The 18,261-nt window shown below is 49.9% G+C and overlaps 1 protein-coding gene and 1 long non-coding RNA gene across 7 annotated transcripts in view; one reads left to right on the forward strand and one right to left on the reverse strand.

Moving 5' to 3' along the window:
• Positions 1 to 378: 378 nt before the first annotated feature.
• On the forward strand, positions 379 to 15,438 carry LOC125754959 (uncharacterized). The gene is made up of 2 exons (XR_007410167.1): positions 379 to 5,080; positions 7,970 to 15,438. It is a non-coding gene; the product is annotated as an uncharacterized LOC125754959 (long non-coding RNA).
• The window catches only part of DLG5 (discs large MAGUK scaffold protein 5), a 119,174-nt gene continuing 116,102 nt past the window's right edge, over positions 15,190 to 18,261 (reverse strand). For all 6 annotated transcript variants that reach the window (XM_025435477.3, XM_049109069.1, XM_025435478.3 and 3 more), the window contains one exon: positions 15,190 to 16,976. In XM_025435477.3, coding sequence (XP_025291262.1) covers positions 16,873 to 16,976 — 104 coding nt within the window. In that variant the 3' untranslated portion in view covers positions 15,190 to 16,872. The remainder of the gene's footprint in view (positions 16,977 to 18,261) is intronic.

An 18,261-nucleotide genomic window follows, 5' to 3' on the forward strand; every position in this document is an offset into this window, starting at 1 on the left:
GGACAGGGGACACCGAAGGAAGGCCCAGCCCTAGTCAGCAATCCCAGTCAGGCCCTCTTCTGCTTGGTTAAATCACACTTTGAGACCCAGACAAACTCTGACCAACTTTCCTTATGGTCCCGGCTCAACCCATCCTAGTCCAGGCCAAGAGGCATCGCTTCCATCGCATCAAGTGCCAGCTTCCCTATCCAAAGAGTGGACAACCTGCATTAGCTAGGCCATGGTCTCCTCCCCAGACTCCACATGGTCAAGAGGCTGACTGCTCTCCTAGGGGGATCTTCCATGATCCTTTGCCCCACACCCTATCTTTCCAGATGGGAAAACTGAAACTCAAAGAACTTGGGTGAAAAAAAAAAAAAAAAAAAAAAAAAAAAAAAAAAAAAAAAAAGAACTTGGGTGACTCTGACAAGGTCACAGTGATTTAGAGGCGGTAACCTTTTAATGCTGACTCTCTTGGCTTGAGAAAAAGAAAACACTCTGGCACTTTGGAGAGATTTCTATACTCAGAGACTACCTTAACGCTATATACAAGAAGAAAATTCCAATGGCTTACTCAAGACACCTGCCCTAAGTGAGTTAGCATTCCCATGAGCTACAAACAAGTAGCATAGTCAGGCTTTCTAAGGAAGCCAGGAAAGCAGCTGTCACTCTGAGTCTCTCGGGAAGGCAGCCTTGGGTGGGATGGCACCGACAGCCTCTCGTGCTGCTGCTCCTCGTTCCAAGGAGTGTCACAGAGACTTAAGAAGTCGTTTCATTAAGAAGTGTTTTAGTTGTCGTTTTGAACAAGTAGGCATTAATCGGCCATCCTAGGCCTGGCATCTCAGGGACTCATCACACCCTGAAACAGGTGCAGCGGCCAGAAAGCTCTTCCTCAGACTGAGCCACAACCGCCCTCTGGGAAGTTCTGTCCACAGGCCCGGTTCTGATAGTCCTTCAGATATTGGAAGCGAGGCATCACGTGCCTCTTAAAGGTCTTTGGATTCATCCTCAGGGTCTGCCATGTGGCTGAAGTGTGCAATGCTCAGGGATCTGGCCGCCTGTCTCTTCCCTCTGTGTGAGCACTTGGCCTACTCCAGGGGTCAAGGTGACAGCACGTAGTGTGGTATTTTCATGTAGACCTACTCCTGATTTTCTGCCTTCTAGATTAATAGGCCAGCCCAGGATCTGTCCTGGGGACTCCTTAGGCTGCCCCAGACTCCCTGGAGGTTGCCCAGCCTGTTGCTCTGGCCTCCTGGGGCAAGCAGCAACGGGAACCAGCCGTAGCATTTTGCTGCCATTGCTTCTACTGCTTCTATACAGTGTTGCTGTTGGCCTCTGACCCTGAACGGTGAGACACGCTCTTGCCCACAAATAGGATGGTGTTCTTGATGGTTCAGATCCCCACTAGTGTCGCAAGCTGGTGCTGTGATTCCGCAGATGCTCAACCACTTTGTCCCTCAGGATTCTCTCAGAGGCCAACCAGATTCCTCGCCATGACAACGCCTCCCTGGATGCCGTTTCTATGCGGTGGCCCTCAGCTGCCGGGGCTAAGGCTAAGCACTATTCCAAGGGAAACTGCCTCCCCAGAGGAATGCACACTGAACTACCCCTCCCCGGGAGCTGGGAGTTGTGTTCGAGAACGTTTACCCCCATGAGGCAAGGTTGCCCATTCAGCTCACGTGGACGCAGCTTAAGGGGGGCTTCTCAGGAGATCCTCCCGCAAGCGAAGAGCCTGGCTCCCGCCTACCCACAGAGGTAGCAGGATCCTTGAAAACTGCAGCTTGGCTGGGAACACATTTGAAAACTACATCTAGTCCCCCAGGCAACACCTACAGGTCTTTATTTCTAGCAGGTCCCTTCTAGGTGAAGTCTAAAAACATTTTCTTGAAAGTGATTCCTTAAAGGGAATCTCTTACAGTCAACAGTGTCCACTGTGGAAACAGACGGCCCCCCAATCCTGCCTGTAGGGTATGGGGAGCCGAGGGGGCGGGAGGAAGAAGGCACCACGTTTGGCAAGTTCCCAAAACTGAGGAACCTCCCATGAGATGACATCTTAAGTACTGGTGTCCTTGTCCTAACTGAACAGATGCCTCCCTGTATCTGCAGATTGGGCCACAAGTAGGAGTCAGTAGGGTCATGGTATAGTAAGGGGTCCCACACCCCTGACTGGTCCTGCCCCCGTGGCTGATGCCAGCCTCGCCGCTACGTTGAAGTGGACAATGGCAAGGCTGGCTGCCTCAAGCCTCCAGCTGGGGCATAAACGAGTCAGCACAGAGACTGTCCCCAGGGCTCACATGCCCTCTTGGGAGGGTATAGGAGGCTAGAAAGGCAGGTGCTCCTGCCCTAAGGACATCCTCCAGCTAAGCATGACCTCAGTGACCATGGTGGCCACCAGGCCCGGCTGAGTTTGAGGATGGGCTCCACATCTTGTGTGGGTCACCCTTTCCTCTGGCTCCCATTCCCCTCAGCAAAGCTACGTGCCTGGTTGGATCCGCGCACCCACCATCTTCTGTGGCTACTTGTCCTCCTCCCAGGCCTGGCCCCGTCACCCAAGTCTGGGATGGGGATGGACTCCTTCTTGGTTGCCTGGCAGGCATTCTCAGAAAGGAGTTGAGAGCACAGACCCTGGTTAGCTGTGTGGCCTTAGGCCAAGTTTCTCAACTCCTGGTGTCTCAGTTTCCCCATCTGTAAATCGGGACACTAGTACCTACCAAATAGTGTTGCAAGTTTTAATACACACGAAGCACTTAGGGAAGGCTGGCACATAGTGAGGGCCATGACGCTGTTACCACTACTGTTGCTATTCCTGCTTCCTCAGGACACCACAGCTCCTCACCACCTCAGCTGTCCACGGTTGAGCTGTACAACTAGCTGAGCATCTCTCATTGGACGCCTAGAGACCAGAGACGCGCCCACTCTTACCACCTCTCTCACACTTCTTCCTGTCTTGGGATAGAAGTGTTGACAAGGGATGGGAGGCTACACCTGGCCTCCGAAGGCCCACAGGCTGACCCAGCTGACCCTGCAGTCACAGTAATGTCAAGGAGGCAGGGAGACCATGCGTCTGGGGCAGCAGAAGCCCCTAAAGGTGTCTGAGGGCTTGGGCAAGTCTCAGTGTCCTGATTTCATAACTGATAAGCTGGGACCAGGTAATCTCCGATTTTCTCAAAGTACAGACATTTTGGGATCTGGCTTATTCTAAAGGGTCCCTGAGTTACTTACGGACCTTTATAATCCACAGAACCTAAATTTAGGGACGGCAGAAAATGCTCAATAGAAGAAGAAACCCTTGGCAGGTATGAGGGTTTAAAGTGTGAGTTAATTAAAATCAGAATCATAAAAATGAAGTCCTCCACATAAATGGGCTGGCTTTCGGGATGACCGACCCTTATTTTTCTAAAGCACCCAAACTTAGAACTCAAAACTGTAGAACGGCAGGAAAAAAAACCAGCCCTAGTGTTTTTGGCCTCCTTCTCCTCCTCTTTTAAGGCAAAATTTCAGGGAAACCATGTTACAGACCAAATTTTAAAAAGTTGGCAAGTGGAGGAAAAGAGCAGCACAGTTGGGTGACAAAGTTATGATGGGAAGCACCGAAGCAGCTGCTTTAAAGGGGGATATAGGTTCCCTCTTCGGGGGCTCCCACGTGCCCATGCAAGGGGGACTGCACAGGGCTGTGGCCCCAGAGCCACTCGAACCTTGCTTACACTGTCACGCATGGCCCATATATTTGCACTTTACATGCACTGTGTACCTGCGCGGCGCTTCCCAGCAAGAAGGGATTCCACAGGGCAGCAAACAAGTTACTTGGGCAGTTTTAATAACCACTGTTTGCCAATACCTCTTGTGTGCAGAGCACCCAGCTCGAAAGCGACCCCTCATTTCATTAACGAGGATGGGCCACCCAATCCTCAGGAGAACCCTCTGGGGGCACAGCTCCCCCAGAAGGACCGCTTTCGGCTACTGTCCCTGCAAGCCCCAGCCCCGAGGCTACACCCTGGCAGTGACGAGCACAACAGAGGTAGTCGTGCCGAACGCAAGGCTCTTCTAGCACCTTCCAAATGCAGCTTCTCCTCAGGAAGAGTCGAGATTTGGCCCAGGCAAGATTTTCTCAGAATTGCACTGCAGTTTGAGGCTCTTCCTCTCTGCCCTCCCTTCCCTCTCTCCCCCACAGGAGTCAGCCCTACCTGCCCCCAGCTGGGCTTCTCTGGACGCCCAGCTCCCCCCCGCATTTATCCTTCACAGGCGTTTTCCCCAATAAACCTCTTGTATGTCTAATCCCATGTTGGCACCTGCTTCTCAGAGGATCCCCAACGGGCACCTGTATTGAAAAGCTTTTGCCCCTTCCTTTTAAAAATAATGAGACCGTCCTCGATGTATGGTTTTGTGTATCTTTTCATAGACCTTATTTTGAGCATTTCCCCATGCCATTAAATGTTCTTCAAAAATAGGCTTATGAAATGACTGTACCACGTCTATCATAAGATACTTAGATTCACGATGTACATTTGTCACTTGAAGCCGCCCAGCACCTTTTGAAGAGCCTCCCTCCATTTGGGAAACCCCTCACGTTAGGAGGTCCTGCCTCCCCAAGCTAAAAACCCACATTTGCTTTCTTGGGCTCCCTTACAGCTAGGGTACGGACAGCTGACTCTACCAGACGTGCTCCCAGGAACTTGGATTAACAGTGCACCGTGTGGGAAATGTTTTCTATTGATGGTAGTGACAGAGATGTGCGGCTTTCCGGGCAGTGGTCCCTGCCTGTTCCTCATCCTTCGAGGACATTATCTTATTAGTTATGAGGAAGTAGCAGCCCCTTGCCCTTATAAAAAAGGATCCTAAAAATCAGAGACAAGGATTTAAAGTGACTCACCCATTGTTAGATACAAATCAGTTGAGGTATTTTGGCTCTTGATCGAATGCCCCAAGATTATAGACCATGTGACCAGAGATCAGTCTCTGAGAGGCCAAAGACAAACCAGTCCCAAAGGAGGATACTGGAAGAAGCACTGGTTTGACGAGCTTGGTGTGTAGGGCTCTAGAAACATGGACGTGGCTTCAAAGCCTGGCCTGCTCTCTCTCTTACTTGGCTATGTGTCTTCGGGTAAGCAACAAACCTGTTTCCTTTCATGCCTCCTGCACTCTTTCTTTGAGAGTAGAATTAGATAATGCTTTTAACAGCAGAAAAATGACTTTTAAAAGGGTATATTTAATAAGTGATGATTCATTCATCCAATAAATATTCTCACTGCAGTCATAAAAAGAATGAGGCAGGTTCACATGTTTTGATATGGAAAGAATCCCCACGGTATTGGTGTATGTGTGTGGGGGGGTGAGGGGGGAATCAAGCAGCTAGGTTATGATTTTATTTTAGGTAAAAACGTTAAGAAAGAATTTACAAGTCTGTTGCTTGCTTGTATAGACACAAACTGTAACAGTGGTTATTTAGAGGAAGCAAGGGGAACCGAGGGTCAATCAAAATACCCTTTTTCTAAGCATTAGTGTTAAGAAGTCCACAGAGAAGTCTGCTTTTCTGTGATGAAAACCCACGGTTCACCACCCAGGTCTAGACCGACAACATTTTGTCCTGCTGCATCACCTTGATCTTGCTAACCCATTTCGAAGGAAATTACACGAGACACTTGTATTCCTGAAGAGTTGAGGTTGGCAATGCCACGACATATTCCCCTTGCACCCTAACATCCAGACCCATTCCCTGGTACAATTGCATTCTGAATCCATATTCAGATCTCTATTGTTCAAGTGTCTCCTACAACTTTTTTCCTTATAGTTGGTTTTATGTCTCTTAAGACATTTTTCTTTTAAAATGGTCCCTTCCATACATCTACTGCCCCCCCCCCACTTTTGTAGACCTAGCATTGAAGAGACCAGGTGATTATCTTGCAGACTACTCCTCGTAGATTTGCCTGTTTCTTCATTCCCTAAATTTCCTATAAGCCAGTAGCTGAATTTTGTGGCTTGATGAGATCCAGGTGAAACATTTTTGGCGCGAATGCCTCACAGGTGATGCTATGTCCTCACTTCACATTGCATCTCATCGTAATAGCTGGTGATTTCGTTGTGAGATGGAGTATACCAATTGGACAACTGCCAGGCCATTTATAAAAATAGGACTTGGATCCACAGTCTGTCGCCACCAGTCCAGGAAGCCAAACCACCCCCCTAACAGTTGGCCCCAAATAGCCAAGATTTGATCCATCCATACCTGCCAGCTTTCATAATTTTTGCCCCAGCGTCTAGCTTAGTAGAACCAACCACAGAAAGCCAAATACGCACCCCTAACCAATCATGCAGGACGCCCCACTGCTAGTTAGTCTGCCTCTAGCTTCTCGGGCCATCAGACTAATCAGTGCACACCTGAAGCCTTTCTTCTTCCCTACACTGCTCTCCCACGACCCTGCCTGCCTTTGAGTCTCTGCCAAAGGTGGGCCATGGGGGCCAACTCCCTTCCTATGGCTAGCTGGGAGTAGCCCTTGCTTCTTGTCATCTGAGTGGCCCTCATTTATTTCCACAGTGGTTACTGATGCTAAGTGTGGTCACAGTTCAGGTGGGAAGAGTTGGACCTCTCACCATGTCAAAGACCATGGAATCTAACATTTCAATTCATGCTCCTGCCATGTATCATTGGCGGTTTCTCGCCGTGCGCCTATGTTAATATTTGGGAGAAAAAGATGCTTTGATTTTTCACCTAGAATGTAATATTCTGAACAACAAAAAGTAAATGCTTCCAAGTATGCAATTTTAAGTTTTGCATATCTGGCTTAGTAAACAAAAACAATGTCCTGTTGTGTTCAAATGACACAACATTTGAAAAAATTGTGTACAGAGTCCAGAGCATATGACAGTCGCCTAGTAAACGATATGGCACAGAGTAGGTGTCCTGCAGTATGAGGGCCCATCCCCATTGTGGCACCCTGGGCACATGACCAGCCCTCTCTTTCAGGTTATGTTAGGCCATGACGGGCACCACATCCTAGAAACAGCACTGTCACCCCCACAGCACAGTGGCATTGAAAGAGGGCCACCAACCTCTGCTGGTGCCCAGCAGAAAGGGTGCCACCGTTTCCCTCCCTGGACAGCGTCCCACGCTCCCTCACCTCCCAGGACCCGAGAATAACACTTGGTGTCCCTTCACGTCTCCAGGTCCTGGCCGACACCTTAGGCTCAGAATATCCTACAAGGATGGCGGAGGTGGGGCAAGGCAGGTGCACTTACCTGTTGAATTCTAGCAGAAAACCTCCCCCCATCACCCCAGGGGACCCAGGGTTCGTACCTGCAGAGAAATTACCTGTATTAAACCCCAAACAGGGGCTGTGCCTTCTCCTGGCACCCAACCCGAAAGTGTGGGAACACGGCGGGACTTCCAGTCTGGCTCGATGTAAAACGTCTCTAAACCTTTCTTCTTCTTGAACCGCATTCCCTGGCCTCAACTGCCTAAGAAAAACAGGGAATGCTGGTAGCCCGCACAGCCTCAGGAAACTTTACACCCCAGCCCCTCTCCCCGAACGTCTATCCCCATCTCTGGCCTTTCCTGAGGGGCCGTGTGGCATCTTAGCAGGCGCCCTGTGTCAGGGAAACAGGCTCCACTTGATGGCACGCGACCCTTGTGCCCCCCTCCCATGGGCTTCTAGTTTCCTGCCTCAAGGCCTGATGGCTCCCTGTTTCTGTCCTAATGGTCACAGCCCGTCTGCTGGTGCAGTAGCGTGTGCAGTATAAGGCCAAGGGCCCCACCAGGACTTTGGGTTACGTGGGAAAAGGCGGAACAGAGTACTCTGTGCTGCTTCTGAGTGAGAAAGAGTCTGGGGGGCAGGGGGTGACTCACATCTGATTTAGCTGGAATCTCTACCAGAATGCCACAGGGACAGACTGATGAAAGTGAGTCCTCTTTCTGGGATGAGGGGTAGAATGAACCTGAGATGAGACCTCTTGTGTATTAAAAGTATACATTTTTATGTCTTTTCTACTTTTGAAGAGGAAAAAAAACCAAACCAAACTCCAGGAAGCTCTGATCACCAAATCCTTCCAGAGAGAGATCTTCTAAGCCGAGGAGTCACTTTCAGCCCCGCCTGCTGAAGTCCTTCATTCGCCCACCCCACCTTGTCACTGATGGGTTGTTTTCTGCCACAGACTTTCACATGTCCCCCTGGTCCTGGGGGGTCATCTGAGGCCTGCAGTGGCGAAACCACAGCAAAGAGTCCGAGCTTTTCCCCCAGGCGGGCCGGCTCACAAGGGAACCAGGACCTGCACCTCCCACACTGGGGGGTCTCTGGTTTTTCATCCCTGCACTCCCTCCCCCCCCCATCGATGAGATGTCATCTCTGACTATCCCAAGTAGCCTGAGGGCACGGGGTGTACCCTGGAGGACGTCTTCACCGTCACAGCCCACTTGTGTGAACCTGCCAGCTAATGTAGTAACAAGCCTGAGCGCTGTGGCTGCAGTTCCTGGTGTCCTTTCTAGGGCTGTGGACCCAGCACATGATGGTGTGTGTGCTTTCTCACCAACTGGCTGCTGTGGGGACATCAGAAAATGTTTCGGTGAGAGTTGAGCCCTGTGGGGTAACTGAGCCAGCCGACTGAGGGGCCTTCTTTACCCCTTGGACCACAGCAGGAATGGCTGAATGTCCACTGCCACTTGGGGGCTATGCTCCCAACGCTGGCCTCGGATCCCCCCGACAGTGCTGGCTGCTGTTTTATGGGCACGTTCAGCCGTGTCTTAACTTCCTCAGCTAGCCCCTACCCTGGGGACGTGAATGACCCCGTCGTGACAGCCAATACAAGGATCCCACCCAGGGCCCCGCAATGACCCAGTAGGTATTTGGAGCAGAGCTGTAAGTGATCAGATCAACGACTCAGTCAGTTCCTGTTTAGGGACAGAAACCTCACAGGCCTTCGACCTCTTAGAACATGATCAGCACCTCTTAGAACAATTATGTCGTCTGTGGATCCAACGATGCCATAGTGTCCCAGGGACAGGAGTGCATATTGACACAACTTTGATCGCAGCAGTCTGTCCTCCCAGGCTCCCTTCTTGTGATTGCTGCACCCACTTTTGTTGGCTGAGTAGCTAGATGGTAAGCAGTAACCCCCGACCTCCTGTGGGTACCACCGTCATCAAGGACATCACAGAATCCATCTACAACACAGCACAGGGAATCCAACCATCCAGCCTGCTGTTACAGGATTGAAGGATGGACTCCAGTCAGGACAAAGCACTGCTTTGGCACGGAGGCCAACATACTGCTGTCCACTGACACCTGGGCCCTCCTCCTTGGACTCTTTGTTGGGCAAACAAGTCAGCAGCCTACAAAAGACCCAGAGAAGTTCTTCTGCTAGGCTTCCCTCCATGTTCTTTTGCATTTGTAGGCATTTTCGATCGGCTCCTTCCCTGCTTTCTTAAGGGTCAATTACCTGGGCTTTGACCTGAAATAAGGAACCTGCTTTCTGATCTTCCACGATATGTACACAGACACACACCTTTCAGATTCAACTCTGAGATTTTTGGTTTTAAATAATTGTTTTCCCCACATATGAAGATGACCTCAAGCTGCAGTCTCCTAGGCAATCACTTGCTTAGTCTGGACCCTGTAACATGTACAAATAGATTATTCAGAATGCCATTAATTAATTTAAAAAAAGACGCTGATGTCTAAGAACAAAGGGAATTATTTAGAGATTATAAAATGTTATCGAAAGTAATATATTTCAAACACGAAAATGTAAAAACAAGTTACTGCACTTCAAGAGAAATGTCAACTTGTCAAATGCCAAAGCATACAATACCTTCAAAGTATTAGCAGATAATCTTAAAAAATAAGCTGTTTGTCAAAAAAGAGACTGTCATTTCCAGCAAAATGCCGTGCAGTTTTAGAGTTATCATTCTTCTTATTTGCACAAAGAACACACACCAGCATGCATTGTTGCTGAACTCAGAGGTCCACCTGGTTCTGTTTTTTATTGTTATGTATTCTTGGATGTGTGCTAGACACCATCCATGTGCCACCATGTGCTGCAGAGCCCTCTTGTCTGCAGGTGGGCCCTGGGGGCCCTACTAGGTCCCCCTTCTCTCTTCACAGTCACTTAGTTCTCAGAATCTCTGTCCATCTGCCATGGACTCAGGCGGGTGTAAAGTAGCTGAGATGGTTAACGTCCCCAGAGCAAGTAGCATCTGTGCGGAGCTAAAGAGAGCAACTCCAAAATAGGAACAAGTCTGCTTTTATCCCAAAGGTAATACGGCATGAGAAAAGGGCTTAGGGAATTTGCTGTAACCCTTAAAGCCTTGGTGTTTTTATCTGTGAAGCACAAACTCCACACAGAAGATAAATAAGTCTATATATATATATATATTAAAAAAGTCTATAGACAACAACAAACTTAATCCAAATGCCCGTTTGTGGGAAACTGGTTAAGTAAATAATTGGCAAATGCCCCAGTGATGCTTTCTTTTTTTTGATGGGACAACGTGGCTAGGCCACAGGCCCATTATTTCAACACTAACTGTGAAGGCGTTTTCCATTTGCATTAAAGCCCCTAATCAGCTGACATTAAGAGCAAGGGAGTGTCCTGGACAATGTGGGTGAGCTAATGCATTCAGACCTTAGAAGCAGAAGCCTGGAAAGGCTGGGAAAGCTGAAACCTCCCTGGAAAGGGGGGGGGGGGGCGGGGACTGTATGTGTAGACAGCTGCTGCAGTTCTCCTATGGAGTTCCACTCGCTCACTCTTCCTTTGTCAGTCGGTGCCCGGAGAGCCCCACCTGCCCGTGACCCTCCGTGCCTGCTAGCCATCACTCACACTCACAGGCGCCCACTACTTGAAAGAGATTTCTGTTGTTACACACGCCTCCTCGTATTGGCTCCTATTGGCCCTGCCTCTCTGGTAGAGGCCTGACTCCCCACCCACCAACTGGCAGAGGGCACTGCCGTTGAAGGAAACGAGTATGTGTTTTAGGTCCTTCCAAGAGCCCAGTGAGAGTAAAAACTAAAGGAACACGAAAGGGTGTAAGCCTTACTTCTGGGATTAAAAAAAACAAACTAGAATTATACATACACTTAATTTTGTTTATTAAAACCTCACTAAAGCAAAGTAAATATAGGAAAAGGATTTCTTTTAAAAAGACATAATTCCGGAAACATGGGAAGACCAGAGAAACAGCCATGGCAAAATCATTTTAGAAGATGAAAGGAAGGCACCTGGGTGGCTCAGTTGGTTAAGCATCTGCCTTCGGCTCAGGTCATGATCCTGGCGCCCTGGGGTGGAGCCCCACCTCAGGCTCCCTGCTCAGCAGGGAACCTGCTTCTCCCTCTCCCCCTGCCCCTCTACCCTGATCATTCTCTCTCTCTCTCTCTCTCTCACACACACACACACACACACACACACTCTCTCTCTCAAATAATCTTAAAAAAAAAGATGAAAAGGAGACAGACCAGTGCCAAGTTATGTACCCGACCTGTGCCTGCCAAATCCTGAAACATGAGAAAGCAAGGAATCCTGGAAAGCAAGGAACTGTGGCATTGCGCCTTCTAGAACTTGAGGTGGAGAGAATGGCTTAAATGAGGAATTCAGGAAGGCCAGAGAGAGACCTGTTTCTAGACTGGAAGCTGCAGGGCTCCTGCATCTCACTCATGTTGTCAGAAGTCAGGAAGTTTTCTCCCTGGAGAGTGTGAGAGAGGATTTCTGGACAGAGCAGAGGATTGGTCCCCCACTGAAAACAGGAGTAAACGGCCTTGTGCTGCTGCCATATTGAATGCTGACTGCACAGTGCCAGCCTTTCCCCAACAACGGCTGCACACCTGCTGCCAGGCCAACCCTCCTGGTCGGGGCCCAAAGGACTCCTCCAGGGAATCAGAGACACCTGAGGCCCAATCCTCTGATGTGCAAGACTGAGATCAGGACAAATTGGGGGTGGGGGTGGAGAAATTAGATGTATATGAAAGGACAAAGGAAAAAAAAAATCTTCAGTTAAAACATCACACCCAGGAGACAAATACAGAATGACACAAAGATGGACATTCAGAGAATAAAGAGTTCTTGGAAATTAAAGACATGATACCAAAGATGAGAATTCATCAGAGGGCACTGAAGGGTGACGTTGAGTAAACCTCCATGAAGGCACAGTGGAAGGACAGAATGGAGGTCAGAAATGCTGGACCCAGGCCAGCATCCAACACACAAATAACCGAAGCCCCAGGAAGAGGGACACACCCAACGGCGGGTGTCGATGCAGGCCTTGTCATCTGGGCTTCTGGCATCAACGCGACCCCCACCCCCACCCCCGCCTCCCAACCACCCAGGTGTACCAATCTGTAAACTGTGGGGCATATGGACGGCTCCTTTTTTCTTAATGCAGAACTTTTCTCGAAGACAGTGTTGGGAGAAGGTAAACCAAGTAAGTCATCCTCCTGGGGAGAAAGCATTCCCAACAGGGATTGAGAATTTCCCCTCACAAGTGGCACAGGATGCAGGACAGCCAAAGAGAGAGAGGAGAACCAAAGAAAGAAATGGTGAAAATCCCCAGGAAACTGGGAGAGCTGCTGCCAGACTTCATGAGCAACAAGTCTGCTTTGGGGCAGGGACTTGAGACGGAGACGCGAAGGGCTGTTAGCACCAGGCTCTCTGGCTTGGTGTGGCTCAGCAAGAGGAAAACATCAAGTGACCCTGGTGCACATTCTTCATTGCCACTCAGCTTGTCTTGACGTGAGCTGACAAGCTTCCTGCTCTCCAGACCGGCGCTCCATCCCAGGGAAGCGTCCTTGGCTTGCTGGCAGAGTCCAGATGATGCTGTAGTCAGCGTGCAAATGGACAAGAGCAGCCCAAGCCCTCTGACCACGTTTCTGCCAGACATTGAGGACCTGGTGTGTGTGACAGCAGTGGCCTCGATGCCCCCAGCACCTGTGCCAGTCCTTGCTCACAGTGAATATTTGAGTATCTGACCCAGGTGACCCCTGCCCTGTCCATCCAAGGCGGGCAGCAGTGCTGCTTCCTTGCACCAGCTCCTCTGCACCAGCCTGAGCCTCTGGGCCAGCGCTCGGCTCCTACTCCAGTCCCTTTTGGTTTTCACTCCTAAACATGAGGTGTTGAAGGGCTCCTCCAGCCTCTGGAAAGGCTCCCCAGAGCTGGGGTTCCGCTGAAGTCCCATTCCTCACCCCTATCCCAGATGTCAGCAAGGGAAGGGGCCTTAGAGATTATCTAGTCTGCACTACCTTCAATGGCCAGGTGCTGAGCCCACGAGCATGATCTGTCCAAGGCCTCACGGCTGGAACTAAAAGTCACCTCTGCCTTTCCAGAAGGATCTGAGCCTGCATGAGACAGATGCCAACTCAGGGCAGAGACCGATCTTCCTGTGCACCTCTCCCCTGTCCCAGTTTCAGCATGGCTTGGAAACAAGCAGGAATTCCCTCAATGCTACTTGGCAGCTCCAGAAACAGTTTGTGATTCTAGCAACTTAGCTGGCCTCCATTTTTAAAAGAGACATTTTTTTTCCATTCCTTTTAATTATGAAAGAAAACCAAGTTTCCTATAGAAAACATGTGAAAGTCTAAAAGAAGAAAAGGTCACTCATAAAGCTGCATGTGCAAAACTTTAAGGTTTTGGCATAACTGGGCTCGTGAAAAGAACCCATGCCTAAGACAAGTAGCTGCCGCCCCATTTGCCCCTCTCGGGTCAGCACTGGCTCTGGGCTGGCGAGGAAGTGTGGGCAGCCGAATGGCTGGGTGCACGTGGGCAAGAGGGTTGTGCCCTGGGCCTCAGCCAGCTGCACCAGCCCCTATGGCCCTGTGAGTCCTGTGGCTACAGGTGAGGCCAAGACTGCAGGTGCACAAGGGAACCTCCACCCAGCAGGAAAGGACTGAGGAGGCATGAACCCCAAGTCTGCCCCTATTGGCCAAGTCACTGCTGCAGCATGAGGCTTTTCTCTAGCACTGTGCCCCCACCTACCCCAGGCAAAGAGACCAGAGGAGGAGAAGGACTCTTCCCTGACCCCAACTCGGGGCATTTAATGAGGCCAGTCTGGGCTTCCTGCCAGCCTGGAATTCCAGAGAGCCTTCATGGTCCAGCGACGCTGGGTGGGATCACAATGCAGCCCCCATGCCAGGCAAGGCCTTCTTCCCGCTGCGGGCCCAACCTGGTCCTCACCCCCTTGCAGATAGGACTCTGATTGTGAACATCAGGGGATCCTAGCGTCCTTCAAATCCCTTTTGCTCTTCACAGCCCTGAATATAAGCACCTGAGGGGAGGATCCGAATCTCAACACAGATCAACTGCCTGGCTGCAACCACCATCCACACTTTGCTGGGTGTATGGAGGGACAGAACGGACACATGGGAGGGAAGGGAGGAGTCGGAGGCGTTGATGCAGCAGGTAGAAGGGGCTCCCGAGTATCACGAGCGCTGGGAAGAACCTCTCACGGCAGCCGATCCAGCTACACACTGCAGGGCAGGAAAGCAGGCTCCCACTCTGGAAAACTGTGTGGAGGTTCCTCAAACAGTTAAAAATAGACCTGCCCTACGACCCAGCAATTGCACTGTTGGGGATTTACCCCAAAGATACACATGCAATGAAACGCCGGGACACCTGCACCCCGATGTTTATAGCAGCAATGGCCACGATAGCCAAACTGTGGAAGGAGCCTCGGTGTCCAACGAAAGATGAATGGATAAAGAAGATGTGGTTTATGTATACAATGGAATATTCCTCAGCTATTAGAAATGACAAATACCCACCATTTGCTTCAACGTGGATGGAACTGGAGGGTATTATGCTGAGTGAAGTAAGTCAGTCGGTGAAGGACAAACATTATATGTTCTCATTCATTTGGGGAATATAAATAATAGTGAAAGGGAATATATAAGGGAAGGGAGAAGAAATGTGTGGGAAATATCAGAAAGGGAGACAGAACGTAAAGACTGCTAACTCTGGGAAATGAACTAGGGGTGGTAGAAGGGGAGGAGGGCGGGGGGTGGGAGTGAATGGGTGACGGGCACTGGGGGTTATTCTGTATGTTAGTAAATTGAACACCAATAAAAAATAAATTAAAAATAAATAAATAAAAATAAATAAGTAAGTAAGTAAGTAAATAAATAAATAAATAAATAAATAAATAAATAGAAAGCAGGCTCCCACTTAGGAATGAGAGAGAGCTGGGGGGGGGGCAGGGAACACACGGGAAGCCAATTTTAAAACAGGTATCTTCATGACAAGTTACAGAAATTGACCTTTATTTGTTGTACTAAAGTCTGTTTAACTTTTGATACAAAGTAAGGTTTTAGTACAGAAAATCCCAGTCTGTCAGAACAGTACCTGTGCACACTGTACCATCACAGTCCCGCCCGGGCCGCGGCTCAGAGACGCAGCCCCGAGGGCGCCGAGCAGGCCCCCAGCCAGCCCACCGTCTGTTGGTGGTCTGAGCTAGAGGAAGGCGTGTACCTGTGAAATGAAGGGCAGAGCTGAGGACTGACACACATCTCTGTGAACACCTGTGCAAGAAAATAGATCCCTTTAAAAAAAAAAAAATGTCAGCTACGCTACAATCTAGTGTCTAGAATTACAAAGAATAAAATGAAATCAAAGATTTCTTGCTAGTAAAATGAAATGTTAGGAACAGTATTAAAATATAGGTCCTACCCCAGTGACACACGGAGCCCAGTACAGTACCTATTTATTAACAGGACGCACAGTTTTAAGGAGGAACCACATCAAATCTTCAGCCAGAGATATCCAGCATCAGAAGTGCAAAAAAAAAAAAAAAAAAAAAAATTCCCAAAAACAAAACCCCAAAGACGTCCTTGTGGGGTACTGTTTATGCCAGGAGTGCTGTCACCGAGACTAGATCCCCAGCTTCTGAGAGCGGGGACACTCATCATGACACTTCCCCTAAGAGCTCGCAGTTCCCAGTCTGAAACATGAGCATCTTCCCATCAGAGAGAGCTGGTGTGCCTGCCCCCGTCTATGGAGTTTAAGAATTACCCTGCAAAAATTGCACTGAAAAAGCGGTCACTATTTACAGAAGCTAAGGAGGACCCAGTGGCACGTGCCAGCCCTTGGTTAACACCCTGCCCAGGACAACGGCACGGCGGTGACCTCAGGGAGCCCGGACGGCCCAGGTAGCAGGCGGACGTAACAATAGCAGACAGAGAAGAAATGAGAGGACACGGAGGGCAGGAGACAAAGCCTGCAAGCTTGCAAGACGCCCAAGTGGCCTTCCTGGCGCAGGAGGGGAGGACACGGCCGCTGGTGCCTCCGCCCCACAAAGGCACTGGTCCTGCTACCACAGCACGTCTGAGCCCCTGCCGTCACGGTGTCCTTCCAGGAGAGGTGCCACCGGGGAGCGGGAAGTGTCTTGAAGCCCTGGTCCCACTGACAAGAACCTCCCAGAGCAGAGTGGCCCCCAGCGAGGTTCCAGAGTTGTTTTGCTGAAAGCAGGAACGAAACCCAACACCAAAGCAACACGGGACGTTGACAGGGGAGGGCAGGGCTGGGCACCGGCAACATGGAGCCGTTCAAGTAAACATAAACAACCAATACTTAGAAAAGGCTTGTAAACTTGTGATCTGAAAGGTTCTCTTTGCAGCATCTCTGGTGAGCTGGCTAAAGAAAGGGTGGTGTTGAACCCCTCTATCAAAAGTCTTTTGTGGTTTTTTTTTTTTTGCTTTGTCTTAAAGCACATGTGTGAGAGGAACAGTCTTCTGGCCTGAGCCCGGATCCCGTTCACCTGTGGCCCTCGAGCTACAGAGGGGGTGCTTCTGGAGTCCATGTGCGTGGATCCTTCCCCTCTGTGTTTATATACAGATAGACGTGGACTTTCAATCGCTAAGAAGGAGCTGGGCCAGACGTTTAGGCCGGCAGACAAGCCGCAGCCACTCCCGGCATGGCAATGGCACCCTTCTACAGCGGGCAGGCTGGAATCCACAGGACCTTATTTTGTTCTTGATTGACCATTGCCAAGATTTGAGTGCAAATGCTCGACAGGGCTCCTCCCTGGATGACCCCTGCAAAAGAGCCCCCAAACACACATCACTGAGCTCAGAGTCTGACCCCAGGATGCAGGCAAATAAAATACACCTGTTTAGGTTTCCTGATGGGAGCTACTTGGCCTGCCTTCCTCGCTCTCTTCCATCAGCAAGAAATCGGGGAAGAAAAGTAAGAGTCAAGTGCAAATAACTTTGGCTTTTTATCTGTCCCTCTGCTCAGCTGTTCGGTAGGATACTGACAACGTGGGCTCACATGAAGGCTGGGGTTAAATTTTGTCAGGTTTTGGAGCCCCTGTAACAGGGACGATCAGGATCTGACCACTCGCATTAACTGCACGCCCCGCGCTGGGTCTTCCCAGTCTTCCAAGGGGGCGTCTGGCACCCCGGAAAGCAGTCTGGGGTTATGCAGTGATGGCCCAATGGTAGCCGGCTTCTCCAGAAAACAAGGAGTTTAAGGAGCCAGCGCTTCCCAAGCAAGATGACATGTCCCAGCTATGGCCCAGCCCTGCTCTGCAGGCCTTCAACACCATGGGTCCTGGAGATACTAGCCCAGGCTCCCTGTGTGCCCCACGGAACAGGGCCGGGAGACTGAACACGCCCGGACCGCCTGCCACAAGGTATGGACAGAAATAGGGGGCGCTTAGAAACTGCTGTGGAAATGTGACAAGAGTAATTTTATGTCTGTTGAAACTAATAAAAAGTCAAAAGCTTATATTTTGTAAGTTTTTAATTTTTCATTTCTCTAGTATTAATATATTTGGCTGATACTGGCTTACGATGGATTAGAGATTAAAACTCACACATACAGAGAAGCTCCAAGCTTGGTTTTTGAGACCAACTGTTTTTGCCTGAGACACAGGAAACTAGATGCTAACAGTCTCTACCAGTGAATTAAAATCACTGTCCCTGCCTCTCTGACCCCAGTGTTGTTAACCCCCCTACAAATAACTGATTTATCAGAGGTTGAAAGCCACAAAGTACAATGGCAGCCAACAGATTGGAGCCATGCTTCTTTTGGTTTGCTGTCTTTCAAAGACCTAAGCTGTTAGGAGTGGAGCTTTTTCTTCACCAAACTCTATGGCTATACCAGAGGGCCCTGAGAGCTCTCCTGCACAGCACTGGTGCCGGGAGACAGATGGGGAGAAATCTGGGGGACGGGGCCAGATCATAACATGAGGCTGAAAGCAGGGAACTTTACTTGTCAACCTATAACACTCCTGATGTATTTTATTTGCCCTGCACCTGCCAGCAGAACAGCTGTGATGCAAGTGGCGGCAGCAGCACTGGCCGGCATCCGGGAAGT

This window comes from Canis lupus, chromosome 4 (assembly GCF_003254725.2).
Source record: "Canis lupus dingo isolate Sandy chromosome 4, ASM325472v2, whole genome shotgun sequence".
Lineage (NCBI taxonomy): Eukaryota > Metazoa > Chordata > Mammalia > Carnivora > Canidae > Canis > Canis lupus.